General features: G+C 46.1%; 1 protein-coding gene across 1 annotated transcript in view; it reads right to left on the reverse strand.

Moving 5' to 3' along the window:
• Nucleotides 1-17,797, reverse strand: part of RP1 (RP1 axonemal microtubule associated) — a 659,535-nt gene that overhangs the window by 79,628 nt on the left and 562,110 nt on the right. The window contains exon 55 of the mRNA XM_044295389.1: nt 11,535-11,757. Within this exon, the coding sequence (XP_044151324.1) occupies nt 11,535-11,757 (223 nt within the window). The remainder of the gene's footprint in view (nt 1-11,534; nt 11,758-17,797) is intronic.

Consider the following 17,797-nt stretch of genomic DNA (forward strand, 5'->3'; position numbering starts at 1 on the left):
GCGGCGGTGTGCTGTTTGTCACATAAGCAGATCAGTTTAAGCACGGCCTGTTGCCGCTTCCCCACTGCAGTGCTACACTGCTTCCAGCTACTGACTGATGTCTGACTGGTGCTGCAAGATGATAATTCAGAGGTGGAAATGGAGGAGGAGGCGGAGGAGGAGAAGGGGGGGGGGGGGTTGCAGCCACTAATCATTGGCGTCGGTACCACATGTACCATCCCAGGGTATGACTTGCTCCCGGCCTCCACAACGTTCACCCAGTGTGCCGTCAGGGAAATGTAGTGTCCCTGGCCAAAAGCACTTGCCCATGTCTCAGTCGTTAAGTGGACCTTCCCAATAACTGCATTGGTCAGGGCACGGGTGAAGTTATGGGACACATGCTGGTGTAAGGCTGGGACTGCACACCGTGAAAAATATTGGCGGCTGGGGATAGAGTACCGACGGACAGCCGCCCCCATCAGGCTGCAGAAAGCCTCAGTGTCCACCAGACTAAATGGCAGCATTTCCAAGGCCAGCAATTTGGAAAGGTGCGCATTTAGTGCTATGGTCTGTGGGTGGGTGGCTGGGTATTTGCGCTTTCATTCAAAGGCCCGGGGTCTGGACATCTGTACGCTGCGCTGGGACACAGAAGTCGATGTGCTAGCTGATGGTGCTTTTGCGAAGGTCCAAGTGCATGGCGGGAGGCCTGCGTCTTGGATAGGGTCTTGGCCAGCATGTAACACAAGGGAAGAGGAGGTAGTGGTGTAACCCGCAGATGCTGGTTGTGGACCCAGGCATTCGGCGCACCTGTTAGGGTTCTTTTATGCCATGTGGCGGATCATGCTGGTGGTGGTGAGGTTGCTAGCGTTCACGCCCCTGCTCATTTTGGTACGGCACAGGTTGCAAATGACAATTTTTTTATCGTCCGCTAAAAAGCGCCAGACTACGGAACACCTACCCCTTGGAGAGGGAAATTTCCGCAAGGTGGAGCTCCGGGGAACAGGCTGTTTGGTGTGGCCTGCCTTCTTCCTTTTGCCATCCCACTGCTTCTTCCAGCTTGTTGCGGTGTGCGGATCCCTCCCCCTCTGTACTGCTTTCCTTGCTCGGCTTGCCACCTTCCCAGGTTGCATCAGCGACTTCATCGTCCAGCACCTCCTCTTCCACTTCCTCACTCTGGTCATTCTTCTGACTTGTTGACCTAACAACAACTTCAGTTATTGACATCTCTGTCTCATCCTCATCACGAACCTCTTGAGACACTAATTGCGGTTGACTTATTGGCAACTGTATCTCATCTTCATCATCCACCTTGTGAAACACTAATTTCCGTACCCCACCATCATCTTCTTCTGACTGTAGATGCTCCAGAGTTTGGGAATCAGGGCACAAGATCTCCTCATGTCCCTCTTCAAGAGGGCTTGGCGAGAGGCCCAAATTAAGGAATGGCGATGAAAACAGGTCCTCGGGATATCCAAGTGTTGGATCACTTGTTTGCCAAGACTCTTCATGGTGGATGGAAGGAGTATCAGGGTGAGGATTCTCTTGACCAGACTCTTTGCTACTGAGACTGGACTTTTTGGAAGACAGGATGGTGCTTAACTGACTGGAAGCATTAACTGCTGCAATCCAACCGACCATCTGGTCGCACGGGTCTGAATTCGAGAGTGGTGTCCTGCGCATCCCTGCAAACTAGGACATGAAGCTAGGTATTGTGGATGAGTGTGTTTCTTGTGCTCTGGCAGCAGGCACAGTTTCACCGCGCCCAGGGCCACAGCCTCTGCGTGCACCATCAGCAGCACGGCCACTATCCTGTCCCTTACTGCTTGCCTTGAGCATATGAAATGGTATATATGCTTGCAGTGGCGTAGGGATCGCCATAGCAACCATAGCAGTGGCTATGGGGCCCTACGCCACTGGGGGCCCGCCCGTCCGGACCGCATAATTTTTTTTTTTTTTTATACATCACAGCACTCACAGGCAGCCAGGGCCGACCGCCCGCCCAGTGTAGTGGGCGGGGCGCGGGCGGTCCAACATGAGGTAGGCCGGCGGATGCGGTGGAGGGGGCCGGAACGGGGCGTAGCGGAGGCGGAGCCAGGCTGGCACCAGCGCCGCCCGCAGACCGCAGTGCAGGAAAGGAATAAATTTCCCCGCCCCCTCCACCGCCTGAGTCCGCCTCCTGAGTCCTCCCACCCAGTCCCTCTAGTTAGTAGGAGGCGGACTCAGGCGGTGGAGGGGGCGGGGCCAGGCCGGGGGTGGGGGGGTTGTTACCTGTCCTGCTGTGGGGAGGAGGGACTGGGAGTGGGACTATGGAGGGAGACTGGTCCCGCCTAAAACCTACTACTGCTGTCACTGGATGGCACAGAGGGGTGATGGCACCTACTTCTCCAGGCTGCCTGTGAGGACCAGACATCAGCTGTCTACAGGAAAGGTAAGTGTCTGTCTGTAGAAATAGTGTCTGTCTGTAGAAATAGGTGTATAACTACTTGTAAGTTCATGTGTATGTAATGTGTGTGTGTGTATATATATATATATATATATATATATATAGGAACCGAAAAAAGGACAGCACTCCAAGTAAAAGTGATGATGATTTAATCACCCATGTGCAGGCAACGTTTCAGCTCATACAAGAGCCTTTGTCCGCTTGACAAAGGCTCTTGTATGAGCTGAAACGTTGCCTGCACATGGGTGATTAAATCATCATCACTTTTACTTGGAGTGCTGTCCTTTTTTCGGTTCCTATTGATGGGGTAAGCTGCTACATCCCTGGACATAGCACCCTTTTTGTATTCCGGTGCCGCCATTTTTTTCCTTTTATATATATATATATACACACACAGTATATATGTCCATATATGTGGTGAGTGCGTATGTGAGTCTGTCCATGTACAGTATGTGGTGAGTGCCTGTATGAGTGCGTCCATGTATGTAGTGAGTGCCTGTATGAGTGCGTCCATGTATGTAGTGAGTGCCTGTATTAGAGCGTCCATGTATGTGGTGAGTGTATGAGTGCCTCCATGTATGTGGTGAGTGCCTGTATACGTGCGTCCATGTATGTAGTGAGTTCCTGTATGAGTGCGTCCATTTATGTGGTGAGTGCGTGTATGAGTGCGTCCATGTATGTGGTGAGTGTATGAGTGCGTCCATGTATGTGGTGAGTGTATGAGTGCATCCATGTATGTGGTGAGTGCCTGTATGAGTGAGTCCATGCAGGGCCGGTGCTACCATAAGGCAGACCAAGCGGCTGCCTTAGGGCGCGCCCTGCGCAGGGCGGAAGAATGAATGAATGGCTTTTTTTTTTTTTTTTTTTATCACTTAATTGTGCTGCAGCGCCGCCGCCATCAGTGAACCCGCCCGCCCCCAACCTGCGTGTGCCGGCCGGCTCAGGCTGCCTCAAGTCACCTGCACAGGGGGCGTGACTGGTGTGAGAGCGGCGCTGCGGCGACAGGTAGCTGATTCCCCCAGGTGCCCCCCCCGCTGATTCCCCCAGGTGAATACTAATGAGCGCTTCCATTATGGAAGCGCTCATTAGTACCGAAGGACCTGGAAGTGGTGAACGCTCTGTACTTACCACTTCCTGGTCCTCGGCTGTCGGCTGTGCAGGGCTGCGCACAGCGTGAGGGCGCTCTGTGACCTCACGCTGTGCGCGCCAGTTTAGAGCACAGTCGACTGAGGAGGGAGAAAATTGCAGGTGGCGTCCATCCAGGAGCAGGAGAGGTAAGTGTTTTTTTTATTTTATAAAAAATGTGGCATATGGGGGTTAATTGGAGGCATATGGGGGTAATTGAGGCATATGGGGGTTAATTGGAGGCATATGGGGGCTAATTGGAGGCATATGGGGCTAATTGGAGGCATATGGGGGCTAATTGGAGGCATATGGGGGCTAATTGGAGGCATATGGCTCATATGGGGGCTAATTGGAGGCATATGGGGGTTAATTGGAGGTATATGGGGGTTAATTGGAGGTATATGGGGGCTAATTGGAGGCATATGGGGCTAATTGGAGGCATATGGGGCTAATTGGAGGCATATGGGGGCTAATGAGGCATATGGGGCTAATGAGGCATATGGGGGCTAATTGGAGGCATATGGGGACTAATTGGAGGCATATGGGGGCTAATTGGAGGCATATGGGGGCTAATTGGAGGCATATGGGGCTATTGAGGCATATGGGGGCTAATGAGGCATATTGGGGGCTAATTGGAGGCATATGGGGGCTAATTGGAGGCATATGGGGCTATTGAGGCATATGGGGGCTAATGAGGCATATTGGGGGCTAATTAGAGACACAATGGGGGCTAATTAGAGACACAATGGGGGCTAATTAGACTATTAGAGGCATATGGGGGCTAATGAGGCATATGGGGCTAATGAGACATATGGGGCTAATGAGGCATATGGGGGCTAATTGGAGGCATATGGGGACTAATTGGAGGCATATGGGGGCTAATTGGAGGCATATGGGGGCTAATTGGAGGCATATGGGTCTATTGAGGCATATGGGGGCTAATGAGGCATATTGGGGGCTAATTGGAGGCATATGGGGGCTAATTGGAGGCATATGGGGCTAATTGGAGGCATATGGGGGCTAATTGGAGGCATATGGGGGCTAATTGGAGGCATATGGGGCTATTGAGGCATATGGGGGCTAATGAGGCATATTGGGGGCTAATTAGAGACACAATGGGGGCTAATTAGAGACACAATGGGGGCTACTTAGACTATTAGAGGCATATGGGGGCTAATGAGGCATAATTGGGGCTAATGAGGCATAATGGGCGCTAATAAGAGGCATAATGGGGGCTAATTAGGCATATGGGGGCTAATAAGAGGCAAAATGTGGGCTAATGAGGCATAATGGCTTATAATAGGGGCTATTGAGGCATGGGGGCTAATGAGGCATAGGGGCTGATATGGGGGCTAATGAGAGGCATGGGGGCTGATATGGGGGTGATAAGAGGCATAATGGGGGCTAATAAGAGGAATAATGGGGGCCAATGAGGCATAAGGGCTGATATAGGGGCTAATGAGAGGCATGGGGGCTGATATGAGAGGCATAATATGTAATCAACAGATGCCCCCATAACAGTGTGTCTTCCACAGATCCACCATAACAGTTTGCCTGCGCACTGACGAGAGACAGAAAGAAGGGGAAAGAATCCGTGGAAGCAAGCAGAGGACGGCACAGCAGACGACTGAATAGCTTCTTTTCTAAGTAAATTGTTTTATTATAACTGTATCCCTGCAGACCGCAATTCTCTCGTATTTTGTAATCTTATTTATATATACTTATTTTGTTTTTGCCCCCCCATTTTTGACTGTGGTATCTTTGTGCCCCCCCTATATATTGTTCCTAGAGTCGCCACTGTAGGTAGCGCAGGTACCATAGGCGAGGCTCGAGCTGACTGATTGTGTCTGAGTCAGACAGGCACAGGCAGCCGCGCCCGCTAGTATGATTAGATCAGATGATTCAGATCAGAGTCAGATGCACTCTGGCAGCCAGCAGCAGGAGACGTGGTCAGGACAGGTCAGGACTTGTTAGGGTAGGTCCGAATTTAATTTTGAATGTTATTTTATAATAATTAATATGAGATCATTTGATTTAAAATTAATTCAAAATGATGAGATGAGTGCCCATAAGCGCAAAGGGCTAGGCTAGCGCACACAGTGACTAGCGCCAGAGCAGAGGCGCTCAGGCTTAGCACGGCATCAATGATGTGTTTAAAAAGATTTATTACACACCCTGCCTGCCGCCACCCCCCCAATATTAATGATTGTTGTTTTGTAATTAATTTTTTTAAACACATCATTGATGCCGTGCTAAGCCTGAGCGCCTCTGCTCTGGCGCTAGTTTGTGTGACCGTGACATGATGGAGGGAGGGCTGGGGGGACAATGTAAATGTCTGTACTCTGAGTATGTCACTGTATGTGACATGGGAATGGGGCCAGGCCACCAGGAAGGCTCGGCCGGGGGCTGGGGGGGGAATGATGTGCCATGGGGGGGGGTAAAATGTGACACAATAGGGGGTAATGTTGTGATCATGGATGGGGCCAGGGCCATCCGGGCGGGGGGGGGGGGGGGCGCCAAAATGTAGCTTCGCTTGTGTTGGCAAAAATCCTTGCACCGGCCCTGAGTCCATGTATGTTGTGAGTGCCTTTATGAGTGCGTCCATGTATGTGGTGAGTGCCTTTATGAGTGCGTCCATGTATGTGGTGAGTGCCTGTATGAGTGCGTCCATGTATGTGGTGAATGCGTGTATGAGTGCGTCCATGTATATGGTGAGTGCCTGTATGAGTGCGTCCATGTATTTGGTGAGTACGTGTATGAGTGCGTCCATGTATGTGGTGAATGCGTGTATGAGTGCGTCCATGTATGTGGTGAGTGTATGAGTGCATCCATGTATGTGGTGAGTGCCTGTATGAGTGAGTCCATGTATGTTGTGAGTGCCTTTATGAGTGCGTCCATGTATGTGGTGAGTGCCTGTATGAGTGCGTCCATGTATGTGGTGAATGCGTGTATGAGTGCGTCCATGTATATGGTGAGTGCCTGTATGAGTGCGTCCATGTATATGGTGAGTACGTGTATGAGTGCATCCATGTATGTGGTGAATGCGTGTATGAGTGCGTCCATGTATGTAGTGAGTGCGTGTATGAGTGCGTCCATGTATGTGGTGAGTGCGTCCATGTATGTGGCGAGTGTGTGTATGAGTGCGTCCATTAAGTTTGGGAGGGGCCCAGTACAAAAATTTGCTGTGGAGCCCAGTCAGTTCTAGCTACACCCCTGTATGCTTGCAAGTATGTCACACGTACTGTAGCGCAGGTTTTGTAAGTGTATGCGCAAATAAAGTACACAGAATGTCACAGATATTTTCAGGATGCGCACACGTTAAACAGGAGGTATAGCGCAAGTAATGTCGCTGTCAAAATAAAAAATTACACTGAATAAATGTCACTGATATTTAGGATGCACACCTGTTAAATAGGAGGTATAGCGCAAGTAATGTCGCCGTCACCATTGCCTAATAAAAAATTACACTGAATTAATGTCACTGATAGGCAAACGGATATACAGGAGATGTAGCGCAGGTAATGTAACTGTCCGCAGCGGACAAAGTCTACGGAAAAAATACACTGCCAAGTCATAGATATTTTTAGGCTGCGCACACGTTACATAGGAGATGTAGTGCAGATAATGTCGCTGTCACCAGCGGCCAAAAAATTTACACTGAATGTCACTGATATTTCGGATGTGCTAAAGTTTTACAAGAGATGCAGCGCAGGTGATGTCGCTGCCACCAGCATCCCAAAAATTTGACTGAATGTCACTGATATTTCGGATATGCAAACGTTATACAGGAGATGTAGCAAAGGTAATGTACCTGTCCGCAGCGGACACCGTCTACGGAAAAAGTACACTGGATGTCACAGATATTTTTAGGCTGTGCACACATTAGACAGGAGATGTAGCGCAGATAATGTCGCTGTCTGCAGCGGCCAAACAATTGAAAGCTATTTAGCGCAGGTTGCGCTAAAAATATATATTTCTGCCAGATACAACTATAGTCCTTAAAAGGACTTTTTAGTCTCTAACAAGTTTTAGCAATTTAGTGCAGGTTGCGCTAAAAATATATATTACTGCCACACACAATTGTCCTTAAAAGGACTTTTGGGTGTATAACAAGTATAAAAGCTAAAATATTCCTATTTCACTCCCTACACTATCTCTCCCTTCTGCTCTCCAGCTCTCCCTGACTAATTCTGAGCTGAACACGTGTCATTGGGTGCTATATAGCACCCGATGACGCGTTCCGGCCAGCAAATCACTGTAATGTCAGCAGTCAACATGGCTACAACATTACAGTTAGTGGCAGTACTTACCTGCATGTTAGTTGGCTGCATAGCCGCCAACAAACATGCGGGGAGGAAACTCGAGCATCGCGCTCGAGCATGTGCGGTATTTGGCCGAACACCTAGATGTGCCGAGCATCACGATGCTCAAGCTGTACTAGTGTTCGTCTCCTGACGAAGCTTAGGACACGAAACGCGTGTTGAGGAATATTGCCACCAGCACTACAGCACTACAGGTATGTTTTTCAATACATTTCAGTAGCCTTATCCTTGCGCTTTCATCTCTAACACTGTTGGAAATAGGGTTACCCAGTTACAGGCAGTTAGGCTTAGGCATTTGATGTGTCCACCACTATCTAGAAGGTTTATATGATTACCTCCCGTTAGTTGTGTTCTGACACTCTTAATTCCCTGGAGCCTCCTGTTATTATTATATCCATTGTGTTAAGGTGATGTGGATTTTAGACTCTGATTAGTCATTTCTGTATATAGAATCATGAGGCATTTTTAAGTGTCATTAATCTATTGTATTCCCTACTATTTTGTATTTATTGATATATTTTAATCATGACACATTAAAAAATATTTATAGATAATTAAGGAACGTATTTTGCTCGTATTTATTTTATGTACTTAAGTATACAATGTATGATATGCCATTTTGATATGCCTATGTGATGTGCCATATGCCACTCACTGTAAGTGAGATACTAAGTGATGTGTGCACTACTTTGGGTTGAACAACCTGTATATTAAGACTATGTTTAAAATGTTTACTGAAGCGATGCCACAGGTGGCCTGTTATGCGTAGCTATGTCTGGTTAAGTCATACAGCCTCAGAATGCTAATGGGTGCTGCAATTGCATATAATGTAAACTGTTTTTGATGTAAAACAGACTGTGAACTTAGGAAAACTACACAGGTTGGCAGATCAGAGGTCAGTGTGTCACTCCTAAGACCTTGTGCTGTGTAGCATGTTCTTGAGAAAGCATACTGTAAGTAGGAGTGCCTCAGAGAATCTTGTGGTCAGAATACGCACTGGAAGATGCCTCAACTACTGATACTGTATAAAGAGAGGACCAGTCGCTCACTGTGAGGTAGTTAGCGATCAAGTAGAGGTGTGTGACATAGTTGTAGCAATACTTGCAGCAGAGAAGGTGAGTATTTAGCAGGGGCAGCTGAGTGGCACTTCCTAGTCCTGGCACCCATGAGTTTCAGAAGAACTATGGCTATCCAGCTCAGGAGGAACAGAACAGTTAAATTGGCACAAGTAGAGAAATGTTAAAGTAGAAAGTACCATACTGGCTCTGGCAAGCAGAGACGGTGTGGAGTGCACATACAGTGATCATGGAGTATGTTGCAGGGAGAGGTATTGTGACCTGTTGAGGCGCCTGTAGAAATGCCTAAGTTAAGTGTGCAGAGTGTGCAATGTGAAGAGTGACCATGGCCTATGACAGCCATTTTAATTACACTGAGAAGGTGTCACGCCCTGCCCTGTGAGAGGCCTGGGAAGATCTGACAGACTTGCTGCACGTGGGTCTATCTGACAGATTGCTCTGTTTTTCTTTGTTGTTGTTTTGGTCAGGATCCCACCTCCCCACAGGTTCTGCTCATTAGCTATTTAGTGGTGCTATTTATACCCGCATCTCACTATAGCCCTTGCGGTTTATATTTGCTTCTGGAGTTCTCAGCTGGTGTTTGGTGGATCTCCTGCTCCCCGTCACTCTTAAGCTAAGTCCTACTCCAACTTTTGTTGTGTGTTCTGGCTAGGCTGCAGGAAGACACTGGTTCCTGCACCTAGCGCTAGGAACTGGTCGTCTTATCTCCAGCTCCCTAGCTGAGTTTTTTTTTTACAGTTTCAGCTAGGCTTAGGTTCCAGCGCATGAGCACTTCCACCTTAAGGATTTGCTCATGTTGTCAGCAGTCAGGGAAAGGTTCAGGGATTGTCAGGTGGTGACTTTTCCCTGTTCTCTAGCGTTGGGGCCTAGCCTGGTGTTTTATTGCTTTTGTTGTATTTGGTTTGCTTCCCTTCCCTCACCTACCGTGACAGAAGGAGACTCCAAATTTCTCAATGTCCATCAAAGGTGTGTGCTATGCTAGGAGAGAGAAAGAGAGCCTCACTGGAGTGTGTTGTCAGAGGAAAGGAAGTACCCAAGCACTTTGCTAGTGGAGCAAGTAAGTTTGTTGCCACTGAAATTTTGGATACTAAACCTGCTGCCTCCAATCAAGCTCAGGCACTCAAAGGAAGACCACTAGGCTTGTAGATTCATGTGGGACTAAACCATTAAGCCAGTTGACTCTTGAGAAAACTTTGTGACAACCAAGTTTGCTGTCTCATGTGAGTTCAATAAAGACTGCAATTCTAATTACCACTGTGTGCTCTTGTTTCCTTCTACCATCCTTGAATAGGGAGCCACAAATACCACTCACTTTCCCAAAAATAGGTTAAGTCTGAACCTTAAGGGTCCATTCACATGACTATATTTCTGGGTCACCATCAGTTCCGCAATTTTATGGAACGGGTGTCGCACTACTTGTTTAGATGGGGCCGCAAAAGATGCGGACAGCACACTGTGTGGTGTCCGCATCTGTAGTTCTGTTCCACGGCCCCGTAAAAAATAGAGCATGTCCTATTCTTGTCCACAATTGCAGACAAGAATAGGCATTTCTTTCATTTCTATCATAGTGTTGGCCATGTACAGGGCACTATACTGCATTGAAATATCACAGATTGAGTGTTGACATTTCATAAGCACTCTGTTAGTGACTTGTTAGGTAAAAGTATTAAAATGGGATTTAAATAGTCTCTGCTGGGGTAGTGCAAAGCGCTCCTTACCACCTCCTCACTTGTTATGCATCATGGTGGTGCACGCGCTATTATCCCACTGTTCAGCTTTCTCACACTGAGTCTCAGGCATGGGCAGTCCGGCCATATGCTGGCTCCAATATATCCTGAATGGTTGCAGTGCTTGCAGGCCGATCAGATAACGTTAAGAGGATACTCAGTTCTTAAATCAAAAAGTGAAAAAGTGCACCAGTGAAGTTATATATTAGCGCAAATACCAGACACATTTTGGAGTATTCTCTACTCCTTCCTCAGTGGCTGTGTGACCCTTAAAAGGCTCAGTGGGGTTGGATTTGAGAACCCATGTTGGAATTAAGAGGCAGCATGATGATTGACTGTTCCCACATTTTAAAAGGTTGCTGAACTGCATGACCTTTGCCAGTATTGGTAATGAGGGGTAGAAAAGAGACTTGACGGGTTACCGCGAAGCACATCTAATACACTGAAGTCTAAATGAGGTCAATGAGCAGCCGGGCCTGATCCCATGACTTGTCAGCCTGCCACACATGCAAACTCGGTCTGTCTTTATCTCCCAGTCCATTCTAAACCATGAAAAAAACTATTTGGGACCATTATTCTTCCATTAAAAAACTTTACAGTAACTAAAAGTCCAGATACAAAACATTAATTTGGCAATTTTTTGGCAATATAACTTCTATTAAAATGTGGCCACTAAAACCCATTCTAGAAAAAAATAAATAAAGACTTTACACATACAGTATTATATATTTTTATGTGTTTTACATAAATGTTATGTAGATGACCACAAACGTTATGATAGGAGTACTTTTCCTTCTTTCTTTACATGAGCTACTTTAGGTAAGCCTAGAATGAAGCACATAATAGTTTACTCTGAACATACCAGAAAGGGAGGCTCTTAGAGGCCATTCTACGGGGACTTCAATCCATTTGTCTCCACTTAATGAAAGAGGAAGTGTTTTATTTATTGACTGGTTAAACGTATCCAAGGTTCTTGTATTCTGCATATTTAAGTGGTGCAAAGATAACCGGCCCAGATCTTCATGCCAGTTCACAGTGCCCAGCCTCACTTTAAATAAGTCTCCTAGATCATGTGAAAGATTTACCTAGAAAAACAAAAAGGCAAATGTTTCCATTAGTGCTGGTGTGTAGCTGATAACACAAATTGATAGCATTACCATGTCATGCCTGACCTACAGTCTACTGATATGGTAAAACAACTTTGCCGACACTGTGATGCCAATTATAGCATTAATAATGGTTCAGGTCGGCAGTGCTCCTAGTGCTAGGTAATAATAACCCTTTTTTTGTGAATACCGGTATTTACTTATCAATTTACAAATATGTGATATTGCGTTTGATCGGGAGCTATGGACACATGCAGCTTTCTAAAACATCAACCAGTAAAGATGTTGTGATACTGAATAGGTTTGGACAGTGATGCAAAACTGGTGACCAGGGACCAGCAGCTGGATTGGGTGGAGGACTTCGATTGAGCGGAAGCACTCCTGTACAATGAGCATTTTGCCAGAGCTTTGAGAACAGAGAAACAGTTGTTTGAGAAATGTGGCCATGAAAACAAGATATATATATATATATATTATGTGCATTCATATCCGCTTTACATTTTTTTTTTCCTCTCCGTAAAAAGAGCCAAACAGGAATTGTGACATTGTGCTAGAATTTTAAAATTTTTTAATTTTTCCCCATCATTCTGCACTCACAATGCCTCACAATGAAAAAGTGGAAACAGAATGTTCAAAATTTTTGCTAATTTATTGAAAAGGAAAAACTAAAATATTACACTGACTGACTTAAAGGGTTATTTAATTTTAGAAAAACTGCATTAAGGCTACAATTTGTGACCTAACTAGAACCCATACCTACACATATAACCAGAGTTTCAATTTACCTTGCAATCCATTTGTCTAGCTCCTGTGTGAGAGTATCATGGCGCCTGATCTTCCCTCACAAAACTACAATCCCACCGATCCCTAGGATTCCTGCTGTGAGTGTTGATGTTTATTGATTGGCTGCCTGATATACACAGCCCAGTCACGCCCCCTCTTCTCAGTAATCACCAGCACACTAACACTCCCTTTGTTTCACAAGAGGTTTTGCTAGAGAATTCATAGTAACACACTGAGCATGCTCGACCTAACAAAGGCTCAGAACTACAGGTCAATGCCATGGTAATTTATGAGCAAACACAGTGGGTAGCAGAGGAAGAAAACTTCTTTTATAACTACTGAACGGCAAATATGTGAAACTTACATTATATTAGGTAATTATTGATGATGAATTAGTCTAAAACATAAGTTATATTTATGGTAACCGGAATACCCCTTTAAGTATTGTGGGGATTTGCTCTGGTATTTGGGATAAGCGGGTGCAGTACAGAGGCAAAGTACAAGTTCGTAATTCAAATGTCTGTGTTTATTCACACATAAGCTCAAACAAAAAATGCTCTTTGCAGAGTTGGTGTTTGTTCACACTGAGTAGAGAGTAGTCACCCACCCAGCACTTTGACTACTCCCAATAAGAGCCATCTATTTACAGCCATACTAAAAAGAAAAAGTGTCAATCAGCATTAGCTGCCACTGACACATGAAAATACCGGCTCTTACTTCACCGAGGCCAGGAACATTGGTGACACATACCTACCATCAATAATGACCCTTGTACCTTCCTAAATACCCCCCCTTTGTTCAACCCTGAGGGGGTGAACACACTCTAGACAGTATACCCGCAACAGGGCATTTCCCTGTAACCGGCCTGCCCTGTGTGTCACCGCCAGATCTCTGAGAAGTTCTGACAGACGTTCTTCAGTACCTCCTGCATGATGTTCTTTTTTGGTTTCGCTTTGACATCTCTTCTCCCTCTCCCAGCTGTCATCTATTAGCAGTGATTGCCTCCCTTTATATCCCCTCCCATACTGCCTCACTTTGCGGTTTATACTACTTCCTGGATTGTGCTCACTGCTAGAAGTTTGCTACTGCTGGTTTCTCAGATAAGTCTATCCCTTTATTTGTGTCTTCCTGTTGGCTTGATTCTAGGTGACCCTGACTCCCTTCGTATTAAGTGCAGGGAGCCGATGGTCGTGTCCCCTCACTATTATAGGGTTTTCAGGTGTCACTCAGTCTAGGTACGTGGACATGCAACTTTCTATCACAGAGATCTTTGCATGGGCTGAGCAGTCAGGGAGAGCTCTAGGAATTTAATAGGGCTCACCCTTTTGTTCCTTAGTTTAGGATCTAGTCAGTCAGATCTTTATGTGTTACTTCTTGTTTTTTGCAACACCATCCGTGACACTGTGTTCCACCGAAAACTTTAAGTTTTGCAAAGAGAGAAACCACCAGGTGACCTGGGCATTTCTGTCCTTGGTCTGGCTCATCCATTTGAGAGGGGAGTGGTCAGTCACCAGGCGGAATTTTCTCCCCAACAAATAGTAGCGGAGATATTCTAATGCCCACTTGATAGCCAGGCACTCTCGCTCCACTATACTGTACCTGGTCTCGGCTGCAGTAAGCTTATAGCTGAGGAATACAACGGGATGCTCCTCCCCGTTGACTTCCTGAGACAGTACAGCACTGAGGCCTACTTCAGAGGCATCGGTCTGTACTATAAACTCCCTTTTGAAGTCGGACATCACCAAAACCGGGGACCCACACAAGGCCGACTTCAAAGCGGAGAAAGCCTTTTCCACCTGATCATCCCAGTGAACAGTTACGGACTTGCGTCCCTTCAAGAGCCCTGTCAAGGGTGTGGCCACCGTAGCAAAGTGGGGGACAAACCTCATATAATATCCCACCATTCCCAAGAACGACTTTACTTGACTAGTAGTGATAGGTCGGGGCCAATTCCGTATCGCCTCTATTTTGTTCACTTGGGATTTGATGACTCCACATCCAATTACATACCCCAGGTATTTCAATTCATCTAACCCAACGGCAAATTTTTTTGGGTCAGCTCTTAGTCCAGCCTTTCAAAGGCAGTCCTCTACAGCCTGTACCTTGGGTAGGTGGCTTTCCCAGTCGGTACTGTGGATGACAATATCGTCCAGGTAAGCCGACGCTGCGTTGACGCATTGTCCATGACCCGCTGATAGGTGGCGGGGGCGCGGTGCAGACCAAAGGGTAACACCATATACTAATAAAGCCCCTATGGTGTGATTAAGGCAGTTTTTTCTTTGGCAGCCTCTGTTAAGGGTACCTGCCAGTACCCTTTGGTGAGCTCTAAAACAGAAAAATACAGGGCTTGGCCTAACCTCTCAATAAGCTCATCCACCCGAGGCATGGGATAGGCATCAAATTTGGTTGCGGAAATCGCTACAGAACCATAACATCCCGTCTGGCTTGGGAATAAAGACTATTGGACTGGCCCATTCACTTTTGGACTCCTTAATGACTTCTAGTTGTAGCATTAGCTGCATTTCTTCCGAGATGGCTTGTCCCTGAGCCTCGAATACCCGGTATAGTTTCAACCGGACTCTGCAAAGTACAAGTTCGCAATTCAAATGTCCGTGTTTATTCACACATAAGGTCAAACAAAAAACACTCTGCAGGGTTGGTGTTCTCTGCTGCTGAGCCCAGCTGCCTGTTTAGGGATAGCCAGGTGCTGTCAAAACCCAGCCTGGAACGTGGGGAGTAGTCACCCACCCAGCACTTTGACTACTCCCAATAAGAGTCGTCCCGGATCAGCTATTTACAGCCATATTAAATAGCAAAAGTGTCAATCAGCATTAGCTGCCGCTGACACATGAAAATACCGGCTGTTACTTCACCGAGGCCAGGAATCTCGGTGACACATACCTTGCATCAATGATGACCCCTTGTACCTTCCTACAGTATTCAGATCCTATACTCATTACTTAGTTGAAGAACCTTTGGCAACAATTACAGCCTCCAGTCCTCTTGGTTATGATGCCACAAGGTTTGCACACCTGGATTTGGGGATTTTCTGCCATTCTTCTCTGCAGATCCTTTCAGGTTGGCTGGGGACAGTCATTTTGAGGTCTCTACAGAGATGTTTGATTTAAGTCGGGGCTCTGGCTGGGCCATTCACACACATTCACAGAGTTGTCCTTAAGCCACTTCTGTGTTTTCTTGGCTGTGTGCTGTCATTGTTATTTTGGAAGGTAAACATTCAGCTAAGTCTGTGGGCCAGTCTTTATTAAGAATAACTCTGTGCTTTGCTCCTTTTAGCCTTACATCAACGCTGACCAGTCTCCCTGTCCCAGCCACTGAAAAACACCCCCACAGCATGAAGTTGCCACCACTATGCTTCACTGTAGAGATTATGTTGAGCAGGTAATGAGCAGTGGATAGTTTCCTCCAGACATGACACTTAGAATTGAGACCAAAAAGTTCAATCAGACCAGAGAATTTTGTTTCTCACAGTTTGAGAGTCATTTAGATGCTTTTTTTTTGCAAACTCTGTGTATATTTTACTGAGGAGAGGCTTCTTTCTGGACACTCTGCCATAACGTCCAGATTGGCAGAGTGCTACAGTGATGGTTGACCTTCTGGAAGTTTCTCCCATCTGCACATAAGATCTTTGGTGCTCAGCCAGAGTGACCAAGGCCCTTTCCCCTGAGTTTGGTGGGGTGGTGGGCTCTATGACATGTCCTGTGTTGGAGAATCCAGATTAGATCTGATGGTCTGCCATGGTTTTAGGCAGACATTGTGTTTTCTCATCTCAGAAAGGAGATTAGTAAAGAGTTAAAGTGAAGAAATAGCTTGGTTAGGGAATTATATTGATGTACTTTTGCTAATAAAATAGAGATTAATTAAAAGGGTCATGATGTAATGTTGGGCTAGGATAAATGTACTTGTCTATTGAAATTGAAGTAGGCTATTAGCATTTATAAGATCATGTTCGATTCATGGTGTTGGATAGGTGATAAATTAATGGACCCACTTTCAGTTTTATGTCCCATATGGCTCCTTGGAAAGAAAAATGGAACTTGGTACTGAAATTGGACTGGATTAATGGTAGGTCCAAGGAACAAATTATTTCCGCATGAAGTAGTCATGATAAGAAACTTTTGTCCAATTAGAAGTTGTTGTAGGTTTGATTTATGTAGATCAGTGGTTATGTATATTAATGACGTAATCTGTTAAAGTGACATTGAAGCTCACAGGCACATCACCGCATCACCACGATCTGTACCTGCTGAGGCAGTGGTCTCAGCTGTGGCTTTTTCTCTGCCATCTGGCCCAGGAGGTGTCTTATCGGGCCTCCCTTTCCAGCTGGGCTGCGGTTGTGCAGTGGGCTAAAGACGAAGATGGGCTGCAAGAACCCCTGCTAGAAACTCGGCCTGCAGTTCCTGTTCCCACCACAGGAGGTCTTCAGAGGAGTTACAGCTGCAGAGAGCACGATAGTGAGCTCTGAGAATCTGGATGCTGACAAGAAAGAGGACATGCGTTCAGACCCGGCCTGGAGCTCTTTGTGTTGCTTAAAAGAAACATTGGAGAAAGGTCATCTAAGGGAGAGACAAATTGGTCCTTGTTTGTGTTATGTGTGCTGTTGGCCCTACTATGTGCACCCTAGTGTCTCCAACTTTAAAGGACTCCACCTTTAATGTTCAGGTTAAATCAAACCACCTGAGATACAGTTATGAAACCTTCTAAGTCAGGTATCCAAGGAATGGACTCAAATGTTACATCTGCAGGGCAATGTGTGACTTGGTATTGTATTTCTGGGACTCTTGCATCAACAGAGCCACCAATCTAGGACTTGTTCTTATTTACACTTTAAATGGACTTTTCTATATATATTAGCTAGTTAGATAGGTAACACTGCTATGTCCTAGACCATCACATGGAGCCTTAATTTGATGCCACTTTGGTAGTTAGACAAGGCTTAGGCATTACTGTTCATACTGAATGTTGTGCATATGCCCTTGACTCTCTTTCGCTCCACAACATAGCTAGTTGAGAGAGCCAGCGGAGATCTGTGTCTTTGGGAGTATGCGCTGTACTACCACAGATGGATCCAAGCACCAACCCAAGGATGGTTTTCCTTTCAGTAGGGGTGTATACTACCCAGTGGACAGGGGCATCTGCAATTGTTTGGTAATGTACTGTACTGTAATGTTATGTTAAATACTGCTATGTAATGCTACACACACCCAGTTTGCATAAG

Source organism: Bufo gargarizans, chromosome 5 (genome assembly GCF_014858855.1).
Source record: "Bufo gargarizans isolate SCDJY-AF-19 chromosome 5, ASM1485885v1, whole genome shotgun sequence".
Classification (NCBI taxonomy): Eukaryota; Metazoa; Chordata; class Amphibia; order Anura; family Bufonidae; genus Bufo; species Bufo gargarizans.